At 40.8% G+C, this 21,919-nt stretch overlaps 6 protein-coding genes across 10 annotated transcripts in view; 2 read left to right on the forward strand and 4 right to left on the reverse strand.

Annotated features, from left to right (window-relative positions):
• LOC119548378 (tyrosine-protein kinase Fer) overlaps positions 1–10,638 on the reverse strand; it is a 30,020-nt gene extending 19,382 nt beyond the window's left edge. For all 5 annotated transcript variants that reach the window (XM_037855634.1, XM_037855625.1, XM_037855609.1 and 2 more), the window contains exons 1-3: positions 10,353–10,638; positions 8,698–8,929; positions 6,267–6,454 (exon numbers count right to left, since the gene is read on the reverse strand). In XM_037855634.1, coding sequence (XP_037711562.1) covers positions 6,267–6,454; positions 8,698–8,893 — 384 coding nt within the window. In that variant the 5' untranslated portion in view covers positions 8,894–8,929; positions 10,353–10,638. The remainder of the gene's footprint in view (positions 1–6,266; positions 6,455–8,697; positions 8,930–10,352) is intronic.
• A 4,421-nt stretch (positions 10,639–15,059) lies between these two features.
• Positions 15,060–16,788, forward strand: LOC119562920 (odorant receptor 85f). Its single transcript, XM_037876069.1, has 5 exons — positions 15,060–15,198; positions 15,262–16,127; positions 16,187–16,388; positions 16,441–16,596; positions 16,650–16,788. The coding sequence occupies exons 2-5, from the start codon at positions 15,361–15,363 to the stop codon at positions 16,701–16,703; spliced, it is 1,179 nt and encodes a 392-aa protein (XP_037731997.1). The 5' UTR covers positions 15,060–15,198; positions 15,262–15,360; the 3' UTR covers positions 16,704–16,788.
• On the reverse strand, positions 16,722–17,244 carry LOC119562922 (protein FMC1 homolog). Its single transcript, XM_037876072.1, has 2 exons — positions 17,157–17,244; positions 16,722–17,100 (listed from the first exon to the last, which is right to left on the reverse strand). The coding sequence occupies exon 2, from the start codon at positions 17,097–17,099 to the stop codon at positions 16,794–16,796; it is 306 nt and encodes a 101-aa protein (XP_037732000.1). The 5' UTR covers position 17,100; positions 17,157–17,244; the 3' UTR covers positions 16,722–16,793.
• A 616-nt stretch (positions 17,245–17,860) lies between these two features.
• On the reverse strand, positions 17,861–18,725 carry LOC119562921 (60S ribosomal protein L34). The gene is made up of 3 exons (XM_037876070.1): positions 18,685–18,725; positions 18,434–18,511; positions 17,861–18,369 (listed from the first exon to the last, which is right to left on the reverse strand). The coding sequence occupies exons 2-3, from the start codon at positions 18,496–18,498 to the stop codon at positions 17,928–17,930; spliced, it is 507 nt and encodes a 168-aa protein (XP_037731998.1). The 5' UTR covers positions 18,499–18,511; positions 18,685–18,725; the 3' UTR covers positions 17,861–17,927.
• Positions 18,726–19,092: 367 nt separating this feature from the next.
• Positions 19,093–20,230, forward strand: LOC119555857 (omega-amidase NIT2). Its single transcript, XM_037867501.1, has 2 exons — positions 19,093–19,223; positions 19,287–20,230. Exons 1-2 carry the CDS (start codon positions 19,196–19,198, stop codon positions 20,117–20,119), a joined length of 861 nt encoding a protein of 286 aa, XP_037723429.1. The 5' UTR covers positions 19,093–19,195; the 3' UTR covers positions 20,120–20,230.
• Positions 20,186–21,756, reverse strand: LOC119555843 (golgin-45-like). The gene is made up of 2 exons (XM_037867475.1): positions 20,486–21,756; positions 20,186–20,405 (listed from the first exon to the last, which is right to left on the reverse strand). The coding sequence occupies exons 1-2, from the start codon at positions 21,677–21,679 to the stop codon at positions 20,259–20,261; spliced, it is 1,341 nt and encodes a 446-aa protein (XP_037723403.1). The 5' UTR covers positions 21,680–21,756; the 3' UTR covers positions 20,186–20,258.
• Positions 21,757–21,919: the final 163 nt, after the last annotated feature.

The raw sequence follows: 21,919 nt of genomic DNA on the forward strand, positions 1-21,919 counted from the left end.
CTGTCTGCCTGCCATTCACTTGGCAACCCGTCAACCCTGATCCTTGACATTGCACATTGTGGAACCATCCTCCATCCTTCTGTCACTCAAAACCCAAACCCAAACTCAAACCACCTTCGTTGCACAACTTTTCCCCATTTATTTTGGCCATTTTTGCGGTTGTCCAACGGGCTTAACTCAATTTGCCACCACAGCGGACTTCCTGAAATTAAAAAAAAAGGCACGTGCAGGCCTTAAATGAGGAGCTAAAAAGTGTAATCCCCAGCTTGATGTGTGTATTCATTTCTTTAGAAAATTAGCGGCTATGAAATAGCTATAATTTGTCGTCATTTAGCACACAAGATATTTTTGTTTATAAATAAACATGATTTCGTTTTTTTTTCTCTTGGCGTTTCGCCTATAAGTAAACAATTTGGCTGCTGGTGTTCAGATCAAATGAAGGCGTGGGCGAATGGGCCAGACCCAGGGGCGACCCTCCCTATAGGAAAAGTATTTATTGGAGAAAAATAACAACAGGGCAGCAGACTGAAATGATACCGCACCTTAGTTCCATATCCCATAAACAAGAAACTACAAAAGCCGCAAATCCAGCAGGCTGGCAGAATCAACAAACATAATTGATGATATTTTCGAATTAAAAGGGAATGTATTACGGCGAAATCCAATAACGAGGCAAATAAATCACAGAATGAAAAACGAGAAAGCGAGCAAAAGTATTTTAATTTCAATTTACATATAGTGTTGAGAGGAAAACTACATAACAAATAAAATAAAAAACGCTTTACTTATGTGGTGGAAAATTTATGAATGTCTTCAAGATTCAAGGTTATAACCTTTAACGAAATATTTCCGCGGCCACATTTAGGTTTATTTCCGATATGTCAAAGCGAAATGATATCTTTTTATTTTTGGCAGACAAAGACTTTGCAGACAGATTTCTCCAGCCGAACGCCCGATTGCATTAAGCGAGGGAATTGCTTCGCCACGTGGAAAATGTCACTGTTTGGCGGAAGTAATCATCATCAGGGCCTTCGAGACTTTGAGTTTGGCAAACACGCTTTTCGCTTACACTCAGAAAAAAGGGATAGCAATGAAAAGGGTCTCACAAAAATATTTTGGGATATTAGGACAAAATCTAATAAGATAGTACTATAGTTTAACAACAAATCCACCAACAAACATTCATTAAAATATCTATACTTAGATATCTTAACACCAAAAAATGTTAATAACAATTTATAAGACACCTGTTATACCATTTGATAGCTATGGCGATCTCAGGAGAATTTTAATATCTTAAACTTAAGTGCCTAACTTAGGTTTATTATGACTTTCCACTGTTAACCAATTATGGTTTAATATTATATCTTAAGAGATTTTATATAGATAGATAAAGATTTCTGGGACATTTTCTCTGACTGCATCCATCCGACCAGTGCATTTATGTCGCCCAGACGATCTCGATGCGGCTGGATGGCTGGTTAATAGTTCCGCAAACATTCGAGGCTGGGCAAAAACGAAAGTTGCAACTTGCCCCTCGGCAGATGAGTCAGCGGACTGCAGCCGGAACTGGCCGTGGCAACTCCAAGTGGCGCCGCAGTCGAGGTTATTATGTGGCAATTATGCTAGCAACCCCCTTGGGTTGTTTGGGGTAGACGTTTCGATGGGGAGATGTGGAGTTGGGGATCGGAAGTTGGGGAAAACCAACCCCGGGTGTTCGACGCCAGTCGCAGCACGCCATGACGTCGTCCGGCGACCACCACAAGTTTGCTTTTTAACAACTGCCCCCCCAAAAAAAAAACGCCCAAACAAATCGTTATCCAATACCGCCCCCTCGCAACGAATGGAAAAACAAACTTTGTGCCCCATGTTTGTTGTCAACAAACAAATATCAGCTCTAATTTTTATGTACTGCGTGCAGTTGGGCATTTCGTATTTCAGCAAGTTCGCAGCTGCAAAACTTTTGAAATCACTGGGCTTTACAGGCCGACACAACTTATGGCAGTGACTAGCCGATAAACAGATACAAAAGTATCTACAAGTTGTACCCGTCAAGAGACAACAGCATGTGTGCCTGTGCCTGCAATTTGTGCAGCTTTTGTCGCAATGTCAAGAAACTTTTGTAGCTTCCCCAGTCTCCTTTTTCCCCAAAAAACCAAAAAAAAAAAACAAAACCCCCACGCAGACGACCAACTGAGTTAAGTTGTTTTTGGCATTTTATGTGCATAGCATTTAGGGATCAAGACATCCAGAATTTATGCCCCGAAATGGTAATATACGAAACGCATTTGCGACCCTGTACTTGGCTCAGATTCGGGTCTCCATTTATCATGTGGTGCGAAGCCTTTTTCCCAGTGCTGTCAGATGATAGTCCAGCCGTATCGCATTGTTTTAGTTGGTCGAGATTACCAAAAGTCGGTTTCCAACTTTAGATTTGCATTAACTTTATTCAGTCAAAATCATCCCCAAATGCACGGGGAGAAAATAAATCATTGGTATAAAGTTTGAAATAGTTGAAATTACAATAGAACATTTAAAATACTAAATACTAATAATCTATTATATTTTTAAGGTTCGAATTATTAAAAAAAACTTAAAGATATGCAACAACATTTGTTATATTTGAACGAATTCGCAACGTATGATATAATAATATGTAGATGCAATTCAAATGATATAGATAAGATTTTAAATGCATATTACAAATAGTCTAACAGATCTAAAATTTAGACAATATAATTTTTTTTTGTGTATTTTCCCCTAAGCCTCGCATTTATATGAACCTTTTTCTGGGGCTGTACGTGCGTGCGGCAATTATGCATTGGGGGAAAACTTTGTAGACACTTGAGAACTTCGGGCACAGGTCAATGCAGCTCAATTAAAAGGCATGTCCAAAGGCTTTTGTGTGCGGATCCAATTGACTCCAGTAAAAGAACTCGGTGTCGGAACTCGGGGTGAAACGGTGAAAGACTTGCCAGGACTAAGGGGTGGTTCAAAAATAAAAATGAAAATAACTCTGGCGCCGTCTCTCAAATAACATTACCAAACCCCCTAAGAACAAGTTTAATGGGGGAATTTCAATCAAGCGCTGGCTTTTGCATGCCATTCGTTAAGTATCTTCAAGTGTGCTCCCAACCCGGGCCATGTGCATTTGATAGATACATTTGATGTGGCCACTGCACTCGCTTGTTTGTGCTCCTCCACTTGGACTGGCGCCCCCTTCGCCCACTTCAAAGTCATATCTTATCGGCTTATCTGGAATACCAAAGACGAAAACACAGACGACCGATTGTGTTGTTGTTCTGCTTGACGTCACGACGTCATAAAGAAACTTGAATTGAACTTATTGTAATTAATACGAGTACGATTCGCCGCAATGTTTTCAATGCCACCCGATGGAAATGTATCGATTCTAGGCATTTTAGCATGCCTTTTGCGGTTTATCAATAGAATACGAGGGGGAAATATCTGTCTGTGAAGCCCCAGCAAAGCTGTCATGTGTGTGTGGAAAAGCGTTGGAAAATCCGCCCGGAAGCTCAGCACCCTAATGCGTTTTTCGCTGGGCGTGTGCAGTAGATTTGACAGGCCAGCAGATACAAAGATACATTAAAACCAATTCCATATCCATTAGCCGAAAGTGGAGGGCGAGTCGGGCGCCCTTAAGTGTTTTCAATTAATAACCAAACTCACAGTTGGCCAAAATGTTTTCCTGAATATTGCGATGACAGCCTGAATAAAGTGATTGAGTTTCCCCTTAATGACAGCAAATTTGCCTTCTTTTTTAGTCTACAGTCATAAAAAGTTGTAAATGCTTTTCCTGGAACTCGCAATCATAATTGTAACAGTCAGAACGCAATTGCTTGATATTTACAAAAGTACTTTTAAATGAGCAGTAAAATGTTAAGATAATAAATAAATCATTTTAAGTGCAAAACAACTGCGTAGGTTAATATTTTTAAGCAGTAAATACTATATAATTAGAAGCTGTTTATGGGAAAATAAATTTTTAACAATGCAGTTTGTGAAAAGATAAAATTCTTCGTATTTTTATGGCTTAACATGTGCTTAGATCAATAAAAATGTTATTTTGCAAAAGATAAAAATCAGACTCTCAAAGATAATACTATTAGTTCCAATTTATAGTTAATTTATTAGTTAATGTGGTAGGCAACTGTCATTACTCGTGAGTGATTTTCTGAAACAATTTCCTAGTCCATAGGCTCTACATCTTAACGTCATCGTCTTAATCAATTTACTTCAATCTTAAACGACTGGATTGTTTGCCTGCCCCCAATAATAATAATCTAATGCCAATCCATCAACACCATACTGCAATTCCATCCATCAGCACCAGAACACGACCATATAGAACCGATTCCGTCCAACTGCAGAGGCCAACCGACTGGTCGACTGGTCGACCCATTTCTAGACACTTATTAAATCAACAACACAGCAACAATTCCTCGATGAGTTCTTGTATACCGCTCTCTCGACCATAACTCAGGTTTTTGCTGCCGTTCTGTTCTGTTCAATCCATTGCGCAAATATTACAAAGTCAAAGTCCAATAAAGAAAATGAAAAAAACAGAGCCAAAGACGTTGGAGACCTAGAACCCGGTGAGGAGAATCGGGGCTCTCATCTTCCACTCGAGTTCGGGGTCTTTTACCCAGAATTCTGCCTCGCTTTTTTGCTGCTGTCTGCATGCTTTGTAATTTTTATTGCTATTTCGCTAAATTGTTGTCAATTGACTTGAGATTGGCGCAAGTTTGGAGCATGTGTTGCCAGTTTTTTTACTTCTTATTTATTTTTTTTGTGCTGCCAAAGTTTACTATTTGATTACAAACTATTGACCATGAAGGAACGAATAAATCCTCAAACAGTTTGTAAACATTTTAGGGAAGCACATTAAGTTTGAAAAGCATTTGGTCTTTTTATTAACTTCCACATAAAATTCTTTAATCTATTTTTTTTTATTTTATTCTCTCTCTTATATAAAATCAAATATTCCTCGTTTTATCTAGGCTGCTCAACAAGAAGTACACACATTAGACATTGTTAAACATTCTGAGGAAATCATCGACGATTCGCTGAAATTTTGATTGGCATTCTCGCCGGCCGTTAAATTTTGCTTTGCACCAGCGAAACTGCGGCGCAAAAAGGCTTGTTTGCCACAAAAATAGATGGGTATCTTGATAAATAAATAAATAATACTAAAGTAAGCTGGCGAGCGGTGCAATGGCAAACGAGACTTTTGTTTAGACTTGACAAAGGCCGCAGGAAGATATAAAACAGTAGCGGAATTCGATGCCAAAATCATGAAACAAAACAATTTTTTTTGGGTCATCGTCAACATTTTGTTGGCAGTGTTTGCAACAACATGATGTCGCATGTGGCCAAAAAGCATTTTTCCATAGGCCACCTTTTCCAGAATATTGGTTGTGAAGTTTCGCCGCGCTCTTTTGTGACTGTCGAAATGCTAATTTGGTGTCAGCACCCGTGAATATTCGCAATTTGTTGACCCTTCTTCATGCTCGTGTTGCTTTTTTCTAGCTCTTCTAATATTCTGCCCGCTGGGTTAATAAACTTGTTGCCGCACGACACGGCTCATAAATAAACACTTCTATTGATTTAGTACATCGACTGGGCCCACAACGCCAATAACAATCGGTGTTCTCCTTCTTTTTTTTTTCGGCGAGTGTGTTTACAAGACTCTTAAGCTGCTTAAATGTGCCCCAAGTCGTTTCTTCTTTTCCGCAGAAACGCTTAATATTTATTTTGATTATACAAATACTTAATATTGTATATAAGAACATCGAACAATGGGCAGTCAACAAAAGACGGCTGTGGGCGGAGCTTCGGCTTGAGGTTCTCGGGGCCCCGTGCTCATAATGATTATTATTGTGGTTGACTCCTCAATGGCAATCATAAATAAATGAATTCATACACCAGAAGAAAAGACACAATTATCAGGGAGTAGATACTATCTATATACTATCTACAAGATAGAAAGATACAAAGACCGACATTCTTTCTATTACATTTCAGCTTGGAATATCTTTCGTTATCACAATTTGATTTCTCAGATCCCTGTACGAAATTTCAGATACTATCGTTTACTTTTCTACTTAAAATTTAGCTTTGAATACGTTCTATTATCACCACATTTTTCCCAGTGCCCTGTCTTTGTATAATTCATTCGCCTTGTGAATTGGGCGCGTCGGGTGTCTGAATTTCTGGGTATTTAAGGTGTTGGCCAAAACACTCACATGATTCAGGCGTGCTGCGATCTTGGCGTGCTCCTCCTGGTAGGCTTTTCGGGCCTTTCGCTTATCCTGTGACAGATGGGTCAACTTATCGCAGACCACCTCCAGCTGCTCGGCGTTGAACTTGAACTGCTTGGCCTGCTGGTCCAGTTCATCCATGTAGGATCGCCAGGATTTTGTGATCAGGCTGCCTGCAAAGAGAAAGTGATGACACTCTATAAGTAAGCAGTAGTTTTAGAAAGTTTTAGCCAAATATATGCGATTATATATTTAATACCATCATCTAGTAATTACCTATATTTTCAAAAAATGTATGTACACTTGATTAATGGGTACATCAAGTTGCAATACTTTAAAAAATAGTAAAATTGTTTAACAAGTATTTTACGCTTCCTTGCATTACTTATTATAAACTTCAAAAGCGTCACAAAAATTTATAATATTTTTCCAGCTTATAAGTGATAACAACAAGTTACATCTCCTTAAATGCATAGTCATATGACAGACTATATCTTTATTAGGCACAGTTTTAAAACCCGTAAAACCGCAGCTAATCCACAATTTGCCCAGAGCATGACTCATTGGAGTTTTATCCGCTCAACAGTTGGGTAAAAGTGCAATCGAAAGTCCCCGGGCAGTGAATCATTTTTTTTGAGCCAGCATTAAGCTGAAGTGAGGCAAATACATTGCCCAGATTTTGGTTAATTATAATTATTTGCTAAGAAAATCGAAAATATAATAGCCTAATAGCCACGTTTGTTTTTTGGGCAAAACGTTAGCGCTTCGCTAAGCAGCAAAATCTGAACCTTCGACTTCAAACTGCAGTCAAATCGAGCGATTCAAGTTCATGGTCAAGGTGAGAGAATGAAATTGGAGATATGTGAGTATATACGTATGTTTAAACTATATCAAATGGCCCGAACTAAATCATTCGGCTACGCTCTTGTGCACTTGGCTGTGTGCGTGAGTTCGCATCCAGCGGATACATTTGTTTGGCCATGTAAACAGCAACGAAAACATTTCCCAAGCGAACACAAACAAAAAAGATGGAAAAAGAAAAAACACTGACACTGACTGCAAATTATAGCAATTTCATGTGTTCTATGGGGAGCAAGACAGCTGCACTTTGTCGACACTTTGATGAGCTTGGCCAGGCCAATTTACCAAGATTCCGAGTCCTGGCCGCCGGATGACGATGCCACCCAGTGGACGGTAGTTGAAAACGATTTGCTTGTCTGGCGATTATCTCGAGTCGTTTGAAATAGAACCTAACGCGTATTATTCACTTGGAAATGCGATCAAGTCACGCGATAGCCCCTGGGCAGTTTTCTAAGCTCCTCTGCCAAAACTCACACCGAAATGGAAAATTCAGGAAGGGATATGTGTGCATTTGGCCAGCATTTCGTTCTCCACCCTTAAGATAATGTATGTCTCGCTTCATCCCATTGACGCCACCCAGTTCGTATAGAGGCTATTAACACTGTCATCGTACCATCCGCCCAGCTTATCGACACTTGCCTTATAAATGCCGGACATTTACCCTGACTAATGGATGATATGCTGGTGAATGCCGTAACCGCACTGGCCGCCCAGCCAATATTGTGAGTAATGCCCAAAAGGTCACTGAAGTTCGACCATCTCACTATAATACTCGGTCCATTTAGCTATAAATTGTGTTTTTGGGAACATATGTTGGCTTTACAAGAAATTTTAGGATAGCCAAAGCTGCTAAGTCGTGCCAAAATAATTTCGTTAAGAATGTGCTCTATCGATTTTCCGAATACATATGACCTCTCATATTAAAAACAATAATGTTATTAAAATCAATCTTCAAAATCTGATAAATCTAACCTTTAGAAAATTGTAAAATAAATTTAAATACACTGATATTAAGTGGTACGCCGAAATTCAAAAGTTGTTTACTTATAAAGCTTTACTATAAAGCTAAACAATTTGTTTGATATAAGAACTTTTAAACTTGTATATATAATATATATTGACGTATATATATATAATAATGAATAAATAGTAGCACAGTAAAAGCAAAAAATGTAAATCATTCAAAGCGTTTTTAAACACTGATAAATACACATTCATCCGGCGTTATTTATAAATATTTTTTGCATTATATTCCAATAACAATAATAAGTAAAACAAAAAAAAGACGTCACTAAACTTAAACGACACTATTTTATCAGTCGGAAATTAAGAAGAACTTTTACAAATTAACGCTCTCTAGAGCAGATCAGACCTTTCCTTCATAAAAGTAAGGTTTTTAAAAGATACGAGTTCTGATTAAAAGTACGCTAATCTCGGAGCAAAGTAAAAGAGTACCGTATCAAGAGGGAACTACACTTGTGCAGGAATCATTGAGCAAATAATTGGGAAGACTATCTTATCGGAGGTGCAAATGGGTTAGAATCGCGTGCCTTACCTTGCATTTCGTCAGCCCGATCGATTTTGAGACCCTGCTGGGCCACAGCTGTCAGACTGATGGCGTACTCCTTGTCGCACTTGGCCTTCATCTGGATGGACCTCTTCATGGTCTCCATGAGCCGGAGTTCGGCGTCCTGGCGAACGATCAGCGCCTCGTGGGCGGCCCGACTTTGCAGGGCCGATGAGAAGCCCATCTTGCTCTCGATACTCCCTATTTGGGTCCCGGCTCTCTGCGATATGATATGATATGTGAGATATATAGGGGGTATGATTCAGAACGGTTGTTTATCGTGGGGTTCCAGACTTAAAAAGTAGTGGTTTTTTTGGCGTGAGAGCGGAATTACACAAGAGACACAAGAAAAAACATAGCGGACATGTGGCAAACACTTGTTGCATGACAATTTTTGTGGGGATTTCGCTGGCTTTGCTCTTTATCGCCTCACTAAAAATTAATTATTTATGTCACACCACACACTTTTTGTTATTTTTTTGAACATTTTTCCAAAATCAACTTTCACATGCGTCGACATATCTTCGTTTTTTCCGCTTTGTTTGCATATGTCACGTTATTTTGCTAATTACACACGATCTCGTCCCGGCTTTTGATTAACGACTTAATTCGAGTCACTGGCATATACTTTTTTATCCGCTAATTAACGCATTTTCCGCTCTCACCCAACACCCGACACTTGCACATAAATGTGTGTATTTATTTTTTAATTTTTTTTCGTTTTTTTCTGTGGTATTTTGAATGCAACAGTTGTCTTCACTTGAACTTTTCCCCAAGTATTTTCCAAAAGCAAAGCGAGCCAAGAGTTGCGGCGCAGTTGCCGTGCTCCTGCTGCTGTGGTTGCTGTAGTTGTTGGCTTGTTGTTTTGGTTTCAAAGAAAAAAACTTGTTTTTCCCGCTTGCTGGGCGAGCAAACAAAAATAAACATTGCCCCAGGGGTGGCGGGGGGAGGGGCGAAGTCAATAAGGAAACACAGCGACAGAAGGTGTGTGCGGCAAGTACGTGTATCTTAAAGATACACAAGGAGAAAGAGCATCCCGCTGTCAAATCAAATCAGGTAATTTAACATTTTGATTTTTTGATAATATTAAGAGAAGATTTATTGAAAGGGATAATAATTTACAGGAATATATAATAGGTGAATTAATTTAAAATACCTTGCATTAAAAAGTCACAGCTCAATGATTTTAAATATAACAATTAATATCAATTTGAAATGATTATAATATCTCGTTTCGCTTCCCAATTTAAATAATTTCTGTAATTTATATCAAATTGAATGTTTATAAGTCAAGTTCTGACTTTATAATATACCCATCCTAATCATTGTACCAATTTGGTCTTTCTTTCTGTGTATCTCATGGATGCGCCAGAACAGCAACTTGATGCATTGTCTGTATGTGCGTGTGCAGTTGGCCAAGTCGAGTAAAACATAAACGGGTTAGGCAGCAACTAGGGGAGCATCCCAGCCACCAGAACCAGAACAACAACAATAACAACAACAGCAACAACAACTTCTTTAAGGAGAGTAGTAGCCACACCACCGTTATATAAATTTAAAATGTAAATAACAATTTTTGAGGTGATCACGATATAATTATTATATTTTCTTATTTGGTTTTAGGAGGGGAACACCACATTTACCGCAGATTTTCTTTGCCGACGGATTTCACTTGCAATTTGCGTAGTCAGAGCACAGTTTTTGGCACAATCATAATTAAATATGGATCGTTATCGTGTCAAAGGCCTTATCAGCGACGACGAACTATAATTTCTTAGGCCTATCGAGATGCCTGCACTTCACATGGCTCGGGAGCTCGGAAATTGAATAGAATAGAGCACAGCACACGGAATATCGGATCGAACAGAATCGGGAAATACTAATAAAACCAGGCCCAAACGCAGCGAACCGTTTGCCTCGGATGTTCAGCGGGAACTGAGCGCCGGCAAAAAGCCAGATACTCGGGCCGATGCGGCGAATGAGCAACGCGAGTGCGGCGAGAAAAACAGAGAAATTGAGAAGCCGAGAGAGCGAGAGAACTGGCAGGAGAACCGGTTACCGAACACCCAGCAAACAATTTCCAAAAAGAAAGTCTCTATAAGGCAGACGAGGCTTTATAGTGGGTTTTTCAAGGGATAAGTCAGTGTGTTGACATTTGTCGATCCCATTAACTCCTGCCTCTCCCCTATATCATACAAATATTCTTATTTTAACTAAAGAACAATAAAAATGTATTTTAAGTTGTAAACTTAACATGTAATGTACAAAAATCCTCAAACATTTCAAAAGATGCTGATAATACTATTTTAAATAGTCATTTCAGACACGTGGCTCTTTTCCAATGTTAAAATAATAAATAATACTTTTACTTTTTATTGTTATGAATTTGTTAATTTAATAAAAATATATTATTAGGTTTTGGGATTTATTAGTATTTTGAATAATAATACCAAAATGTCATGTGAAAGGTTAAGGTTTTTTAGAAACATTAAATATATGAAAACCAATAAAAACAGCTATAAGTATAAGACTCCAAAACAATTTTCTTTAACATTCTACCAAAATAGTGTGAAAGACAATTCCTTTTGTATTTTTCGGTGTTTTGTCCTGTTCCAGTCCTGGATTTGCTCGTTGGTATTACTCTGCTAGACAGCAATGACTGTTGTAATCGGAGAATTACCAAATTTCCGCACTATTAATTACACAGGTTCGGGTCCTTCGGGCGACAGCTGCCAGGATCTAAGGACAGCCACCCACCCACTCGGTCGCTTTGGAAACGGAAGCAGCTGAAACGTATCCAAAACAAAAGCTATGATAAACGCTATGCGTGATCTACCCTTGACTCGTCCTCGACCAATACCAAACACCCCCGCAATCCAAACCCCCTGCAATTGTCCATTTAGTTTTCCCCCTTTCAGTGCCTGTCATTTTCACGATGAATGCGAAAATGCATTTGCGCATCAAACGCAGGCGGGCCAATAAATTCATTAATAAATGGGAAAGTGAAAAGCGCAGTAGCTCTGGTGCTCCTGGTCCTTGTTGTCCTTGTGGTCAGAGATGGGTCTGTTCTGCGCATAATGCAAACAGTGTTTGCAAAGTCATACACTGTCGGGAGCTTAAAAACCAATGCACAGATAGAAAATCTTAAATGTTTTAAAAATGTTTGATTAAAACCAAAAAAATGTCCCTCATCAAGGATTTGAAATTCGGACAGCTACTTTTCATTTTATAAAACATTTCTTTCATTTAGTAAACTTAGCTTACATACAAAAAATGTTCTTAGAAATTAGAATTATTACTATTATATGTAAGGGAAAATAATTTTTTATCAAGGAAAATATTTGTATCTCTTTAAAAGCTCCCAAGAGATAAATCGTAGAAAGAAGGTATTTAAAATATATTTTTTTGTGATAATCCAACCAATAGATCAAAAAATTTAAAAGAATTATGCAAATTGTATTTTGTTGAAAGTCACACTTTATTTTTTGTAATCTATAAAACAACATTTATGCTCAGAGGTTTTCTTTTCGCAGTATATCTATAGATATCACCTTAAATTTTTAATATTTTTTTGGCGTGCGGGCAATCCACTCTATAATCCACCACCCCCACCACCGACTGAATAATGAATATTGAAATCGCATCGGTACTTGGAGGGGTGTGAGATATTGTACTTTATGCCGATTAATGCTGCCGCGCTGGAGGACAAAACCCCTGACCATTGATTTGATTGCCGGGCAAATGGCCAGCCACCTTCGCCACCTCTTGGCCATTATATTTTGCACCAGGCCAGACGTCTCTTGGCCAGCCTGTTGCCCATTTCAGACTCTCTGCGTGCTCTTTGTTCCGCCAGCCATTCATCTACCCGCTGCAGTTGTTGTTTTTCCCTGTGTTTTCTTCTGGGTTTTAGGGTGTTTGCCGTTGTCTATGCACCGGATCTGTTTCCCGGGTCCCGGTTCGCTGTGTTTATTTTAGATGGAGCCAGACGGCAAAAAAGGAGATTTACAAAGGCGCCTCAGCCTCATAAAGTATTTAGTGAGACGGCGATATCCCGACACCAGGCACCTTCCGGTGTCTTGATGACTGGACAGGATATTTCCCTTTTTATTTGCTTACTTATATACCAAGTATATACCACAGTTCTCATCCATCTCATCCGAAGAATTGGACCAACTATAAGCAGAGAGACGGCCTAAATATCTGCTTCTAATTTAAGCAGACCTGGGTCTATTGTGACGCATAGTTGCCTCACATAAATCTCTTCGAATGTCCCATTAATGTTTGAGTTGCTTTTGCAAGTGCAATTCTTTGGTGGATATACATAATATATGGGGCATCGCTTTCAGCTGCCTTCGAAGAACAGAAGAAAATGGGAGGCAACAGTTGGCGGCCAATTGAAACTAATGAATAAATAACATATGCAGTGTAAAACAGTAGTAAAATTGATGAGAGAAGTTCAACATGGGTCTGAACTCGTATATATCTATGGGTCTACGAGTGTAAAGCTTGCTGAACCAGAATGGTTCGGAAATAAGAACTCGTCAAACAATGGATGACCGACTTGGAAATTGTGCAATAGTGTGGGGCCAATAAATGAATGGTTGTTATAGGTTAGACATGAAGCAACAAAATCAAAACAAAACCATTAAGATGCATCGAGCAATGAAGATACGAGTTATGAGTGTCTTGCATCTTTGGGCTAAGATACCTTAGGGTGACTTCGGACTTTGTTTTAGCTGAGATTAAAAAAGAGATAATAAAATTAAATTATTTAGGAGCCCAGAAGTATTACTTAAATACTTAACCCAAAAAATTCGTACTTTAAGTTGTTAACTAAATATCTTGTATCAATGTATCTTGTAAATTAGTCTCTATGAATAAATTTATGAGATGGATTCTTTTGATAACTATCCTAAATTAATTGCTATAATCGAAATACGAATTTTCAAATAAAGTATTATTTACCAGGAACCAATAACTATATTCCTTTGTGGATTTTTAAGAAATCTCTATATGGATCACTTAGTTATGAATGATGATAAACGCTCTATTTCAGTAACTGCTTAAGATACTGAAACTCTTTCGCATATCAGGGTAACACCTTTCAGTTTAAAGGTTGAGAGGGATTCCTAAAATGAACCTGATATCTTTTTATAACTATCCTAAACTGATTACTATAATCGAAATAACAATTTTTTTAATAAAGTATTATTTATCAGGAACCAATAACTATATTCCCTTGTGGATTTTTAAGAAATCTCTATATGGATCACTTAGTTATGAATGATGATAAACGCTCTATTTCAGTAACCGCTTAAGATACTGAAACTCTTTCGCATATCAGGGTAACACCTTTCAGTTTAAAGGTTGAGACGGATTCCTAAAATGAACCTGATATCTTTTTATAACTATCCTAAACTGATTACTATAATCGAAATAACAATTTTTTTAATAAAGTATTATTTATCAGGGACCAATAACTATATTCCCTTGTGGATTTGGATCACTTAGTTATGAATAAACGCTCTATTTCAGTAGCCGCTTAAGATACTGAAGCTCTTTCGCATATCAGGGTAACACCTTTCAGTTTAAAGGTTGCTGCAATGTCAGCAGCCACGTTGATAGCCAGACAGCTCCTTGCTGCTTAGCATTCCAGTCAGAAGTCGGATAGAACCTATAGAGCGGACGACTCCCATGCCAATTGTTGCTGTGTGCAAGAATTTCATTTATGTCAACAACAAAAGCAAAAGCAACAAAGACAAGTGCAGCAACAAAGAAGCGGTAAACACGCCCAAGAAAGCTGAGGAGCTCATTTATGGAAATTATTAAGTGCAAGCCAAGTGACCAAAGTGGTTGCTTCTCCCAGTCAAACAGCATTATTATGCGTACACATTTTTATGGGCAAGTGCGGGAATGGGCACAGAAACGGGCTGCTTAAGTGTTAATAACCGAAATCTAATTAAATTAGGTTCCAACTGAATAAAACCATTAAAACCAGACGAGCTTTAAAGACATGGAAAACTTGTTACATTTAACCTCAGGTTCTATTATTGTCATTTTCACCTCTAAGTTCAAGCGAAGTACGTTTAAGCTGGCAAAGGTGTGAAACCACAAGGAATTCCCGTACTTGAGACCTTGTCACTTAATAAATGTATGACCTTTATATATCTGACTAGATATACTCTTATAAAGGCTCCTAATATAAGGGTACATCAACTTATGTATTGTTCATAACCCAGTTGGCCTTGGTTATTGCAACTTTGATTCTGCACATCTTTCAATTGATCTTAATTAATGTTAATTTTATTTTATGTGTTGTCTTTATTGTCTGCTCTTTGCCATTCACTAGAACGCTAATTCATATTGTACATATGTGAAATAACCATAGCCATCACCAAGCTTTTTAATGTATATTACTTCAAGCATAATTACAAAGTACAATTAATATATAATATGCCGAAGATAAGCCTGCATACTTTAAATAGTTGTGTAAGTTCAAAAAACTAATATTAATTATTAAAGCTTTTCAACGCCATGCTTAATTGATTAAAGGCACGATATTCCCACTACAAAACCGCAAGTCACTCTCACAGGACTATGCCTTATAAATACAACTTCCCTGAGGACAAGTAGACACAGAACACCTTTAAAATGGAACCAGTGCAGTACAGCTACGAGGATTTTTCTCGATTTCCCGCAACGGTCTTTTGGATGATGGGTTACGATGTGCTTGGCGTTCCAAAGACCCGATCCCAGAGGATACTATACCGAGTGTATCGCTTTCTGTGCCTAGCCAGTCACAGCGTCTGCGTGGGATTCATGATATTTCGGATAGTTGAAGCTAAAACCATTGACAACATACCGCTGATCATGCGTTATAGTACTCTGGTCACATATGTCATCAACTCGGATACCAAATACGCCACTGCCTTGCAACGCGATGCCATCCAAAGTCTGAACTCCAAATTGGCCACAATTTATCCGAAGACCACGCTGGACAGGATTTATCATCGGGTGAACGACCACTATTGGTCGAAGTCATTCGTATACTTGGTTATTATTTACATTGGATCGTCGATAATGGTTGTCATCGGTCCGATTATTACGTCGGTTATATCTTATTTTACCCATCATGGATTTACCTACATGCACTGCTATCCCTACTTTATATTTAATCCTGAAAGGCAATCGAGTTGGATCTACTTGGGAATATATGTTCTGGAATGGCTGCACAGCACTCAAATGGTCATCTCAAACATTGGCGCGGACATCTGGCTAATTTACTTTCAGGTTCAGATTAATCTCCACTTCAGGGGCATTATACAATCTTTGGAGGATCACAAGCCCAGTGTGGAGAACGATTATGAAGATAGACAGTTCCTGGCGAAAATTGTGGATAAGCAAGTTTTCCTGGTCAGGTAAGACAAAAATAATGGGCAATATTTCAATTCAAAATCTGCTTTACATTTCCCAACAGTATGCAAAACGATCTGAATGAGATTTTTGGAGGATCGCTTCTTTTGAGCCTACTGACCACCGCATCGGTTCTTTGCACAGTGGCGGTGTACACCCTTCTTCAGGGAGTCTCTTTGGAGGGCTGTACCTATGTGATTTTTATTGGGACTTCGGTCATGCAGGTGTACTTGGTGTGCTATTACGGTCAGCAAGTCCTGGATTTGGTGGGTTATTGCAGGGTTCGTAAGTTTTCCCAATAACCAACATTTCTTGCAGAGTGCCCAGGTGGCCCATGCCGTGTACAATCATGATTTTCACAACGCTTCTACAGCTTATAAGAAGTACCTGCTGATAATCATTATACGGGCACAGCAGCCCGTGGAACTGAGTGCCATGGGTTACCTGTCCATATCGCTGGATACCTTTAAGCAGGTAGGATGTGGTGATTTTTGATTTTTCCATATAATATATGATTTTCCCTTTAGTTGATGAGCGTGACTTACCGCGTTATGACCATGCTTAGGCAGATGATTCAGTAGAGGGCAAAAAAGCACAGATTTAGCAACTTTAGCCACGCTTTATTCGCACTACGCTAGCAACTACATAACTAGGATCTACACAGATAACGATCACTTGGGATCCGAGGGCAGCTTGAAGCCCACCAAGTCGGCGGTATCCCTTACGGATCTCTCGCCCCTCCCATGGAATTCCTTGTAGAGCTCCAGGTACTGGCGCTGGCTGGCCAAGTAGGTCAAGTAGGTCTGCCCCAGGAAGGTGGCTTCATTGCGGGCCTTGCACACCTGCTGTTCCGTGGTCGCAAACTTCTTGTATTGCGCCAAAACGTAGCGCGCCGCTAGCGAGTCCTTGATGCAGCCATTTGGAGAAGCCTGGCGCAGTTCGTGGAGCAGGGAGCGCAGCACCTTTGTTCCCGACATCCTGTGCAAGGGATAACAATCGTAGTCTCAAGAAAAACCAAAAAATCAGCAACTTACGTGATTTTCAAGAAAATTCGAAGTGTTTCTGCAGAACAGCTGTTTTCTGCAGATGGCAACTCTGCAACCCTGGTTAACTTGTCAAAACATACAGTGAGCACTCTAAGCAGCGAACCAACAGAAAGTCAAACATTTTGATTGCATTGTTTTTTCGCTACTGAAACATTTAAATAGTAAAGATTTTTTTTTTTTGAGTTACAAAATTTAATTGTTAACACGTTGTGTCAATCACAAACAAAAATACATATGTAAACTAAAACTGCATCCCTTATTTCTATTATTAAAGAAAGAAATCCCGACTTGTATGCTTAAAAACTAAAGATTGACTTAGAAAATTCTTTGTAAAATGTTATTTACGATGGATAAGAATACCATTCGATTTTCCATTAACTACATTTTCTCTTTTGTTTTTTGAGATATGCAACCATTTGTTACCTATCCTTGAATTATAATATTTTTTTATAATCAACCCGACACAATTCGGTTATCCAAAACGAATTTGAAGGATTGACACATTTTCTAGATAAGACCCTTTGACTGAAACAAGCATTTTGGGTTGTAGCCTGCCGTACCAAACATCTTTTAAACAGGATCTTTTACATTTTGGAGTATTTCATTGATAACCTCCCGATTTGGAGGACTGTGCCTCAAATAAGAAGCGCAACATAGACTACAAAACAAATAATACAAAGTGGAACAACAAATCCGATTGGAAAAACAATTTATTTTAAAAGTTATTTAGCAGTACACCGAACTCGTAGCGGGGGCTGTTCACTTCCTGGGCTTTCCGGCGGCTGGCTTCTGGCCGGGCTTCTTGCCAGCGACTCCCTTGCCGCCTGGACCACCCTTGGTGACCTTGCCGGCGCCGGCCTTGGTGCCCTTGGCTCCGGCAGCTGGCTTCTTCTTGGGATCGGGCTTGGCCTTGGGCGCCTTTACCGGCTTGACGAGCGCCTCGCGCTGGCTCTTCAGGGCCTTGACGATCTTCTGCTCCTCGATGAGGAAGGCGCGCACGATGCGTTCGCGCAGGCAGCTGTGGCACAGGACTCCTCCGTAGGTCCTCGACACGGTCTTCAGGCGCTTGGACATCCTGGGACGCTCGCTGGGACGGGAGGGGGTGATGCCCTTCAACTTCTCCTTGCACTGGCCGCAACGGGGCACGGTCTTGTTCTTCTTCACATACTGGTACACCAGACGTCCACCAGGCGTGCGAACACTGTGGGTCGGTAAAGATCAAATATTAATACACTGGGATATCCATGGAGCACTATGCTAGTTACATGCGGCGCTTGTTGGAGCGTGTGTTGTAGGACAGGCGTCTCCGGAGCGTCAGACGTTGGACCATTTTGCTGTTGTTGCTGCTGGTCGTGGCAATTCGTCGGTTACATATGCAAAAGCGTGGAAAATCATTATTAGTCGGGTGTATCACTGGGATGGGTGCAGTTTTGGCTGCATTTGGTCATATATTTTATGGGGTATTTCACACATTGCGGCGAATTTTTGTTAAATTGTAAATTGAACACGTGCATACCTCAAAGAGACGAAACTAGAAAGAAAGGTGGCAACCCTGCTGCCGAGCGACGTGAACTTGGCTGCGCTGCCGGCTGTGCGGCACTTTCCAGCACTGAAGAGGCTGCCAGACTGTCTTGATAACAGGGGCTTAGAAGGGGTATTTTAAACGAAAGGGGATTAAATTAAGAAGTATAAATGCAATTAAGTGAACATAAAATCCAATATTAAAGGACATGTATTTATTAGTATACGAAAATAATAAAAACATATTTATTTATACTTTAGGCATGTTCTCATGCAGTTTAGATGGTATAACCAACATATATTTGGATCTACATAAACTAATTATTTAGAATATTATTTTATAACATTATGTATAGCTAATAACTAAAACCAAAGGCTAGCTATCTACTTCCAAATTATATTTTTGTGTTCCCTTTTAACAACGCCCCTGCCATCACTTGTTGTTGGTTTGTTTGGGGTGAAAACTGTTATCAAAACGCAAGCAGATAACATTTAATTGCAGCAAAATGAGCAAAATGAGCAAATCCAGCAATAGTAAGTGTTTTAGTGACCCTAAAGGAGTTCTAGTTAAATATTCCTGATCTGATTCCATCATAGTCATGCGGTTGGTGCTACTGCAACTAAAAGGTTCCAAGGACAAGGCTGCCAATGTCCAAAATGCCACCAGCAAAATAGAGGCAGCGGTCAAGGAGTACAGACCTAGATTGATCACCTTGCCTGAGTGCTTCAACGCCCCCTACGGCACCAAGTACTTCCGGGAGTACTCCGAGAGCATCCCCGATGGCTACACCTCCCAGCATCTCTCCAGTCTGGCCAAGAAGCACCAGATCTACATCGTCGGTGGAACTATTCCGGAACTGGGCGAGAATGATGCCATCTACAACACCTGTACGGTCTGGTCACCCACTGGTGAACTGGTGGCTAAGCACCGCAAGATGCATCTCTTTGATGTTGATGTCAAGGGCGGCATTCGCTTCAAGGAGTCGGAAACCCTTTCCGCAGGCAATGACTTCACCATCATCGACATAGATGGCCACAGGATCGGCATCGGCATCTGCTACGACATCCGATTTGAGGAGATGGCCAGGCTCTATCGCAATGCAGGCTGCGAGATGATCATCTATCCAGCTGCTTTCAACATGACCACGGGTCCACTTCACTGGGAGCTCCTCCAGCGAGCTCGTGCCAATGACAACCAGCTGTTTGTGGTCACCACCTCTCCAGCCAGAGATCCAAGCGCCGAGTATGTGGCTTTTGGCCATTCCATGGTGGTGGATCCCTGGTCCAAGGTGCAGCAAACTGCCCGCACAGGCGAGGAAACTGTGGTGGCCGATATCGACTTTTCCCTGGTGGAGCAAGTGCGCCAGCAAATACCCGTCTTTGCCCAACGTCGCCTGGATCTGTATGCCACCGAATGGAAGACCAAGTAAAGGACAGGGATATCTAACTCATCGAGAATCTTTGGTTTTAACCACAAAAATAATGTTATGTTTGCATTTATGTTTGCCGATTGTATATAAAATTTATTAGACCTAAACACATGTCACACTGATTTCTTAAGATGGCTAACTATTGCTGTTTATCTGGTTGTGGATTATCGGTAGGAGCCACCTCCGCGGCAGCTGATTGCACATAGTGGGGCCGTTGGGCCTGGTCGAAAAGAGCTCGTATGGCTTCATCGGTGGCCATCAAGGGCTGACTAATGAATTCCAAGGCCTTGGGGGAGATAAGCAATAGAATCAATCAATGAGAATGCAATTAAGAAAGCAATGAATCTATGATCTTTCCGCACTCACCCTAACTGCATACTTTTCCGCCTCACAAAGTGGACTCGTACTGGCGCTGGACAACTTCAGCGTCTCTTCGGGAATGCCCACGCCTGTGTGCAGTACCATGCGTTGTAGGATATTCAAGTTCTCGGCACTCAGACTGATCACATCGGTGGCGGGCAGGTTCAAAAAGCGAATCTTGGCCAGGAACTTTAGCTGCTTGAGCATATCCAGCTGAATCTCGCGGATCTGGTGGGTGGCGTGCAGCAGCTGCTTGGTGGACTCGTTAAGTAGTTGGTTCTTCTGGGTGAGATCGGCTTTCCAGCGAGCTAACTCCTCGACCATAACGCTGCTGGCGAGGAACTTGGACCGCCAGACCTCACATTGTCCGGCCAGGAACTCAATCTGCTCTGTGTGGGTGGTCAGGTTGTTGGCGGTATCCAGGAGCGCCCTAGCCAGCTGCAGTTTATCCTCGGTGAGCACATTGACCCGTGTCTGCAGATCCTCGCCCACGGAGGCCACCAACAGGCTCTTCAGCTCGCTATTAACCTGCGTTTGAAACTTGTACTGCGCTTGGAAGTAATCTCGCTCCCCGCGCATCTTGGCGAGTTCCTCCTGCAGAGAGATTAACTCCTGGTTGCTGACTGTGCTGGTTTCCTTAATATCCCTCGGCTCCGTGTCCAATTCCTGGGTGCGCAACGTGGACATCTGATCCACCAGCACTGCAATGTCCAGGTTGTTCTTGTCCCGATGGATTTTGTGTTTGTTTGTTGGCTCAGAAATCATGGGATTCACGGCACCTGGATACGGCTCAAAGGGCACGAACTTGGGGGCCTTGGTCTTCTTGTGCTCGGGCAGGATTTCCGGGTTGGTGACCAATCTTGGCCGCATCTGGACTAGTTCCCCCTTGGGCAGGACGGGCGCCAAACTTCGGGTAACGATTTCGGGGCGTCTGTAAAGTGTGTGCAGGCCGGGAAGGGGCAGATTGGAGGCGTGCCCACTGCTGGCTGAAGTCTTCCTGCCCATGACAGCCTCCTGGACAATGGTACTATCCTTTCGCGACAATTGAGGCCTCTTGGCCTTGGTGTCCACATCAGCACTGGCCTGGATTTCACTCTCTGTTTTGGTTGCCGCACTGTTCTCCGGCTGCTCCATGCCATCGCCACTGGTGCGACAATCCGGGGATTTGTCCACCCTTGCCGACGTGCCACCCGCTTCCATGCTTGACAGTCTCGGCCAGGCCAATCAAATTTTTTAAATTAAATTCAAGAATTTCTCTGGCTGTGCCAGCAAAACAAAAACAAATGGCGAAGGGCTGCCAACTCGCTGCAAAGAAATAAGTAGGTACACTTTTTACTATGGTTGGGTACAAACCATGATTTAAAAGATGTGAAAACGATTAATTACTTGTTTTATTAACTATTTATAAAACTTTTTTTAGATTAACTTTGACTGTTAGCT

This window comes from Drosophila subpulchrella, chromosome 3R (genome assembly GCF_014743375.2).
Source record: "Drosophila subpulchrella strain 33 F10 #4 breed RU33 chromosome 3R, RU_Dsub_v1.1 Primary Assembly, whole genome shotgun sequence".
Classification (NCBI taxonomy): domain Eukaryota; kingdom Metazoa; phylum Arthropoda; class Insecta; order Diptera; family Drosophilidae; genus Drosophila; species Drosophila subpulchrella.